The sequence below is a fragment of the Octopus bimaculoides genome, chromosome 24 (genome assembly GCF_001194135.2).
Source record: "Octopus bimaculoides isolate UCB-OBI-ISO-001 chromosome 24, ASM119413v2, whole genome shotgun sequence".
Taxonomy (NCBI): domain Eukaryota; kingdom Metazoa; phylum Mollusca; class Cephalopoda; order Octopoda; family Octopodidae; genus Octopus; species Octopus bimaculoides.
The window spans coordinates 32,052,253-32,060,405 of NC_069004.1; the positions used below are offsets into that span (position 1 = coordinate 32,052,253).

The 8,153-nt window shown below is 40.1% G+C and overlaps 1 protein-coding gene across 1 annotated transcript in view; it reads right to left on the reverse strand.

Annotated features, from left to right (window-relative positions):
* LOC106884288 (serine/threonine-protein phosphatase 2A regulatory subunit B'' subunit beta) overlaps window positions 1–8,153 on the reverse strand; it is a 32,520-nt gene that overhangs the window by 5,622 nt on the left and 18,745 nt on the right. Inside the window, exons 6-10 of the mRNA XM_014935590.2 lie at window positions 7,609–7,657; window positions 7,196–7,282; window positions 6,872–7,016; window positions 5,526–5,675; window positions 4,716–4,813 (exon numbers count right to left, since the gene is read on the reverse strand). Coding sequence (XP_014791076.1) covers window positions 4,716–4,813; window positions 5,526–5,675; window positions 6,872–7,016; window positions 7,196–7,282; window positions 7,609–7,657 — 529 coding nt within the window. The remainder of the gene's footprint in view (window positions 1–4,715; window positions 4,814–5,525; window positions 5,676–6,871; window positions 7,017–7,195; window positions 7,283–7,608; window positions 7,658–8,153) is intronic.

An 8,153-nucleotide genomic window follows, 5' to 3' on the forward strand; every position in this document is an offset into this window, starting at 1 on the left:
CACACACACACACATATACACACAAACACATAAGAGGGTGCACGTGATATCTGAAATTGTAATTATTTCAAAATTATGAAAAGCAAAATCAAATTTATAGCTAAAACACACACACACACACACACACACACAGAAGTTACACCCCAACGCCACCCTCCCCTTCCAAAGCCTTCAGTAAATTACAAGTCCCAGTGAAGTGTGCTTATTACTGTGATTTATGGATTAGTGGTGGCGATGGTGATAGCTGTGTGTGTGTGTGTGTGTGTGTGTGTGTGAGTGTGTGTGTGCATGAGCATGTATGTATGTATGTGTATATATTTAGATAGATATTACTGGTGCTGTGGTGCTGCTCTTTACATACAACTGACTCTTTAATCATTGTTTTTCAATTGCTACCCTATATATATCTATCTGTCACTATCATTCTATATACCTATCTATCTATCTAATTATTTATCTATCTATGTCTGTCATTATCATTCTGTCTATTTATCTATCTATCTATCCATCCACGTATCTATCTATCTCTATCCATCTATCTATCTATCTATCTATTTCTATCTATCTATCTCTCTATCCATCCATCCATCCATCTATCTATCTATGTATCTATCTATCCATCTATCTATCTATGTCACTATCATTCTGTCTGTCTCTTTTTCTGTCGTCCTACCTATCCGTTTATCTACTTATCTATCTACCTCTATATTTATCCATCCATCTGTCCGGCCAACCATCTGTGTGTGTGTGTCCTGGTCCCAGCCATCTATCTATGCCTATAGAGATATCCATCTACTCACCCATCACTCTATCTATATCTATCTGTCCTTCTCTGTATCTATTGGCAGAGCCATTACAGTAATAGACAAAATGACGCTGCAGTATCAGTTCCGGCTACCTACATTCCAGGTTCAAATCCTAGCAAAATCAATAAAATTAAACACCAAGCACCCACATTATATATATATATATATATACTATCACCTCCCCTCTTAAAAGTCTTTGTCATGCAAGGTACTTGGTGACCCTGTCAGTGCAGAGGCCACTTAAAAGCACCCAGTCCACACTGTAAAGTGGTTGGTGTTCAGAAGGACATCCAGCTGTAAAAACCTTGCCAAAACTGACCTCACATGTGCTTGTGCCATGTAAAAAGCACTAAGTCCACTTTGCTGGGTGGTTGGTGTTTGGAAGGGGCATCCAGCTGTAAAAATCCTGCGAAAACAGTCACAGAAGTCTAGTTCAGGCTTCTGCTGGGCCAGCTCTCGTGGCACCGTCCCACCCATGCTAGCTTAGAACACGGACCTTAAATGATGATATATATATATATATATATATATTAGGAAGGGCATCCAGCTGTAGAAACTCTGCCAGATCAGAGGTAATAATAATAATGTTTAAGCAAATATTATTATGGAGCTAGGATAGATAGAAGAGACTGTCAGGATTAAAATTAGCTTATAATAAGTGAGTGTTAGGGATAAAAATTAGCTTAAGAGTGACCCCACTTTGCATATAAACACAGGGTAAATTTTCTGAGAAATTTTGTTGGGAAAAAATGTATCTTAATATGCAATCAATTATGGTAAGATGAAAGGTAGCCTAATATTTTCACACACACACACACACACGTATACAGAACGTGAGAAAGTGTAAAAGAATAACAGACTGGTGCCAAATATTGTACATTGTTTGAAAAGCTGAGATTTCATAACAGACACAGAATCACTGGAAACCGATTTCTCACACAAGGACTTTTGACACTTCCATGTCAAAACATCACAAACTTGATATTTCGGTCACCCTGTTCCACCACCACCACATGCCCCTCTGCCCACTCTTTCTCATCCTGAAACTATTGCTGTCAGAGATGATGGTGTTGGTGGTAATAGTGATGGTGGTAGTAGTAGTAGTAGTAGTAGTAGTAGTAAGAGCAGGAAATGTGGTGAGGGCGGAATGATGGTAGTGGTGTAAACGATGATGGCAGTGGTGGTCCTAGGGACGTGGTTGTAGTACTGGTGGTAGTTACAGTTCAACTCTGCCGCAGGATTTGGCACCTTGCCATACCTCCAGATAGAGTCAGCAGAAGTGAGTGTCAGAGAATTTCTACAACTTCACCAGCCCCAACCTCTGGGCCCCTAATTCTTCTAATTGTAATCCCATGGATTACTCTGTGTGAGGTGCATTTGAGAAACACACACCCGACTGTTCGACCTGCAACACCAAGGCCAATCTAGTGGCCAAGACCAAAGAGGGGTTTGAAAATCTCCCCAGGCACAACAGTGATGAATGCATGTCCCAGGTTCCAGAACCATCCTGAAGCCACGGTGGAAGCCGAGGGCAACAACTTTGAGTAAATTGCTAACCCCCAACCATAATCTTCATGTCATTTACTCTTTAACTTGTTTCAGTCATTTGACTGGCCATGCTGGAGCACCGCCTTTAGTCGAGAAAATCGCCCCCAGGATTTATTCTTTGTAAGCCTAGTACTTATTCTATCGGTCTCCTTTTGCCGAACTGCTAAGTTACAGGGACGTAAACACACCACCATCGGTTGTCAAGCAATGCTGGGGAGGACAAACACATACATATATATATATATACATACGACGGGCTTCTTTCAGTTTCCGTCTACCAAATCCACTATAGCCCGAGGCTATAGTAGAAGTCACTTGCCCAAGGTGCCACGCGGTGGGACTGAACCCGGAACCATGTGGTTGGTAAGCAAGCTACTTACCACACAGCCTTTTTTATTTTAGGGCAGTGAGCTGGCAGAATTGTTAGCACACTGGTTGAAATGCTTAGCATTATTTCACCTGTCACTACGTTCTGAGTTCAAATTCCACCGAGGTTGACTTTGCCTTTCATTCTTTTGGGGGTCAATAAATTAAGTACCAGTGAAACACTGGGGTTGATATAATCGACTAGTCCCCTCCCCTCAAAAATTTCAGGCCTCGTACCCTAGTAGAAAGGGTGTTATTTGATTTCTGGCAGAATCGTTAACACATGGGGCAAAATGCTTAGCAGCATTTCATTCAGGTTCTGAGTTCAAATTCTGCCAGGGGTCAACTTTGCCTTTCATCCTTTCGAGGTCATTAAATTAAGTACCAATTGAGTATTGGGGGTCGATGTAATCAACTTAACCCCCTCACCCAAAATTTCAGGCCTTGTGCCGAGAGCAGAAAAGTGATGTATTTTGTCAGTCATGACTTGGTCATCTAGGTCAGTATTGCCCCCTTAGGGGTGGTAGAAAGATGGGGGTGGGGGGCTTGGAGAAAAGCTGAAGAAATCGACCCCAGGACTTATTCTTTGTAAGCCTAGTACTTATTCTATCAGTTCTTTTGCTAAACCACAAAGTTACAGGGACGTAAACACACTAACATCGGTTGTCAAGTGATGGAGGGGCGACAAACATAGACGCACAAACTTATACACGATGGGCTTCTTTCAGTTTCCGTCTTCCAAATCGGCCCGAGGTTATAGAAGACACTTGCCCAAGGTGTCACGCAGTAGGACTGAACCCGGAACCATGTGGTTGGGAAGCTTCTTACCACACAGCCATGCCTGCGCCTACATACACACACACGTATATATATATATACATATATATATAGTGAAGTAGGGAAGGAAGCATGGCTTAGTGTTTAAGGTGTCACATTCACGATTGTGAGATTGTGGGTTCGATTCTCACACCTGGTGCTGCATGGTGTTTTTCAACAAAAACACTTCATTTCACACTGCTCTGCGATCATTCCATCATCTGCCTTGTGACACGTCGTGCACCTGTACAGGTAAAGTCGATCTGATGGAGGGAGGTAGTGAGCTTATGTGCAACACAAACATTTGATTACTATAAACAAATCATCTGTGTGGTTGTTCGGCAAGAAATTGCCAAACCCTCATACGTCGTCTAACTATGGGCTTCTTTCAGTTTCCGTCTATCAAATCCACTAATAAGGCTCTAGTGGCCCCGGGACTATAGTAATCCCTTAGCAAAACACTTTCGATATCCCCTCTCTTCCAGCACAAAAGTTTTAATCATCCCAAAATATTTCAAATTAATATTTGCCTAACAACCCAGGGACACAACTTCCGTTTAAATATGCTGGAGTTAATTCCCCTTACAAAATAAAGCTCTTCGCAATTAACTGACGTACAAAGTGTTTGTTCTTTTTTGATGTTGTGCCAACTGAAGAATTAACCCAGAAGTTGAATTTAATTCAACAGTCCACTGGTACCAGCAACATTTTGGAACTTGGAAAAATGGGTTCCCCATAATTTGCCGGAGAAGAACTGAGCAGATTGATTGATCATCTTTTCCTAGACGTTTTATAGGTACGTTATGAAAGATAAGGATTAGTGAAGGTTAAACTCGTTAAACCACAACCCGAAGATGACCTCCACCAAAGAAAAGTATTAGTGTCTGGTGACGATTGTGTGGATATGATCGATTTTTCCATTTGATTTACGTCTGTTTTTTTATGCTAGCATGAGTTAGAGGTACACATTTTTGAGGAAGTGTTTTACAGTGATATTCCTGGGCTTACCTGCTTTCCAGGAAAGGTTTAGCAACAGGAGTGGTATCCAAGATTCCTTATTTCACATGTTTTTGAAGGAACAAAGAAATTCTGGGAAAGGGTTACATCTGCTGGAACAGGATTTCACCACCACATCCTCATAACAATAATCAGTGAAATGCTGAAATATTTGATACTCACATGTCTTCATTAACACCGACTTCAGCCAGGAGGTTCTCGTATTCTTCAGCAGCATATTTCTCCCAGTCTGACATTTCGGGTCCATCTGTCTCTGGGTCCTGCAACAAATGGGGACAGAAGACTGCGGTGACTAACATTATTATCATTAAGGTGACAAGCTGGTGGAATTGTTAACCCTCAAAATTGCTGGCCTTGTGCCTAAATCAGAAACCATTATTATTATTATTATTATTATTATTATTATTATTATTATGGAAGGTGGTGAGCTGACACAATCGTTAGCACGCTTGATGGTAATGCTTAACAGTATTTCGCCTGTCGCTACATTCTGAGTTCAAATTCCGCCGAGGTCAACTTTGCCTTTCATCCTTTTGTGGGGTCGATAACTTAAGTACCAGTGGAACACTGGGGTCAATGTAGTCAACTAGTCCCCTCCTGCCAAATTCCAAGCCTCGTGCCTTTAATAGAATGGATTATTATATATATACATACATACATCATATACTCATAGACATATATACTTACACAAAAATGTATGCATAAATGCATTCATACATATATATATATATATATACTTACAAACGTACATAAAATGCATAACACACAAACACACATACATATATACACATGTTTACACAAACATACGTATACACGCAAACATATGTATGCATTTATGTAAGCGTGTGTGTATAAATATACATATATATCTATATATATATATTATATATGCGCACGTAATTGTACGCATACGTGAAAATACATAGACAAGGAAACCAAGACGGGCACAAAACGTGAATAAGCTAAACCTACCCGTAAATTTGTGAAAGGATCTCGTTGCTCGTGATCAAGGAATTTGTCCAAATTGAAGAACGTATCAAAGAAAACATCGCTCATCTTGCAGGCTTTGAGATCGTGGAGGGTTATTTTCTCTGGCACTTCTGGACAGACAAGATCTAGCATCTAAAAGTTACAAAAAGACACGCAAATAAACAAGGCTGTTAAGTGGGGAAACTTTATCAAAGTAATTCGTTTTTGGATTTGGTTTGCAAGATTTTCTATGTGATTTCGTGTGTTGAAGCATATTCTGTTGTGTCTGGGGAGAGTCATTTTTCTTTTCGTGCCTTAAAATTTAACACAGTCACCGTTAAGATTTCCACTTATTATTTTTATTTTCCTAAAATTTTCGTTGCGCATGCAGAATACATACAAACACACACATACATGCATATATACATATGCACACACACAGACATACATACACACACATGCACACATACACGCATACATACATACACACACACACTGAGATACACGCATGCGCAAAAAAAAAAAGAAAAGCAAAAACAGAACACAACGTGAATAACGGACAGATTCAAGACTATTGAAAAGGTTGCAAGACGCAACGAAAATTTTAGGAAAATAATAAGTGGAAATTTTAACGGCGGGTGTGTTAAATTTTAAGGCACGAAAAGAAAATTATTGGGAAAATAAATTCAATGTTTTTTTTTTGTTTGTAGTGAGAGAGAGAGGGGGGGGATATTAGAGTTGGTTGAATTCACTTGATTTCCAGTATATTACTGGTATCTATAATAACAATACCTGGTGTGTAAAAATGGCGAATGGCTGCCGGGCTGCCAGACAAGCGAGTTTGTACGTCTGGAGCTGACCATGTTCAAAAGTTCAGTTCGTTGCGAAACAACTGGGTAAAGGGAGATTACTCTCGCTCAAACTGTAAACAACAGTTATCCCTCGCCATTTTGCGGTTTATTATTTAAGTTTACGTCGATTCCCCCGTTTTGTTGTTTTGCGTTTATAATAAAATAAATATAAGCAAATTATAAAAATAGCAAAAAATTAAAAATACAGTACAGTACTGTTTCTATTTTGTGGATTTTTCACCTATCGCGGGGTATTTTGAAACGTAACACCCGCGATAGTCGAGGGATTGAGTGTGTGTGTGTATGAGAGCGAGTGTGTGTGAGAGAGATAGAGTGTGTGTATGAGAGTGAGTGTGTGTGTGTGTGAGTGAGAGAGAGAGAGAGAGCGTATATATGAGAATGAGTATGTGCATGTGTGGGAGTTGTGTGTGTGTGTGTGAGAGAGAGTTGTGTGTGTGTGCGCGTGCATAACATGGTGACAAGAGAGAGTTAATATACTTGGCAAAGGCAGTCTTCAAATTGTAATTTCTCAATGCCGAGAGCCTCCATTTTGTGCATCTGTTCTTCGTAGAAATACTCCATCTCGTAGATCGATAGGACGCCATCGCCATCAATATCCATACAACGGAACCAATACTCTATACTGAAAACAGAAACAAGGGTTACAAACAGGAAATGTTCAAGTTGGTCATCAGCTGCTATCTATGTTTTTGTGTGTGTGTGTGTGTGTGTGTGTGTGTGTGTGTGTGTGTGAAAGGATAACCTGCCGCTTACCAAAGAGAGACGTCTAGTGTGTCCAGTGTTCAAAGAAAAAGGTCTTACCTAGTTGGATGTTTCTTGTCTTCTTCAGCAATGAGAAACCAGACAAATTCAGGGTAACTCATTTTCCCCTCCTTCTGGGCCTCTCCTCTGCAAAACAGTAAACAAACAAAACATTATCATCATCATCATCATCATCATTATTATTATTATTATTATTATTATCAAGGCATAAAGCTGGCAGAATCGTTAGCACACTGGGCAAAATGCTTAGCAGTATTTCGTCTGCCGCTATGTTCTAAGTTCAAATTCTGCCTAGGTTGACTTTGCCTTTCATCCTTTCAGGATCAATTAAATAAGTACCAGTTACACACTGAACAGGATCATGGGAGCAGCCCTCTCACTCACTCCTGACTGAACCATTAAAAGAAAATTAGGATGATGATGATGATGATGATGATGATTCTGGTACTTACCTCGTTACAGCACCCGAGAATATTCGATCCACTATTCTAGAAGACATGGCTGGAAAAGCAAGAGAAACAGGTGTAATTAACCATTTCTTGAGAAGGCTACCTATATACCTGTCTATCAATAGAGAGATAAAAGGATACAGAGAGATGGGGAGACAGATGGATGGATGGGGAGATGGATGGATGGATGGACAGCCAGACAGATGAATAGAAAAATAGACAGAAAAATAAAGATAAAAAAACAGACAGACAGATGGATGGATGGATGGTTAGATGGACAGATAGATAGATGGCTGGGTGGAAGATATAAGGGCAGATGTAGAGGTATAGTTGAGAAGTTTGCTTGCAATCACAGCTTTAGGTTCAGTCCCACTACACGGCATATGGGGCAAGTATCTCCCACTAAGACTGAAAGATCCCTGTCACAGTATGTGGGGGGGGAGTGCAGGAGGGGGTGGCATATAGCTAAATGCTTGTACATATCCGTTTATCTTCAGAATACATTTAGTTTTTGTATCCATATATATATATATCCTTATATATATATA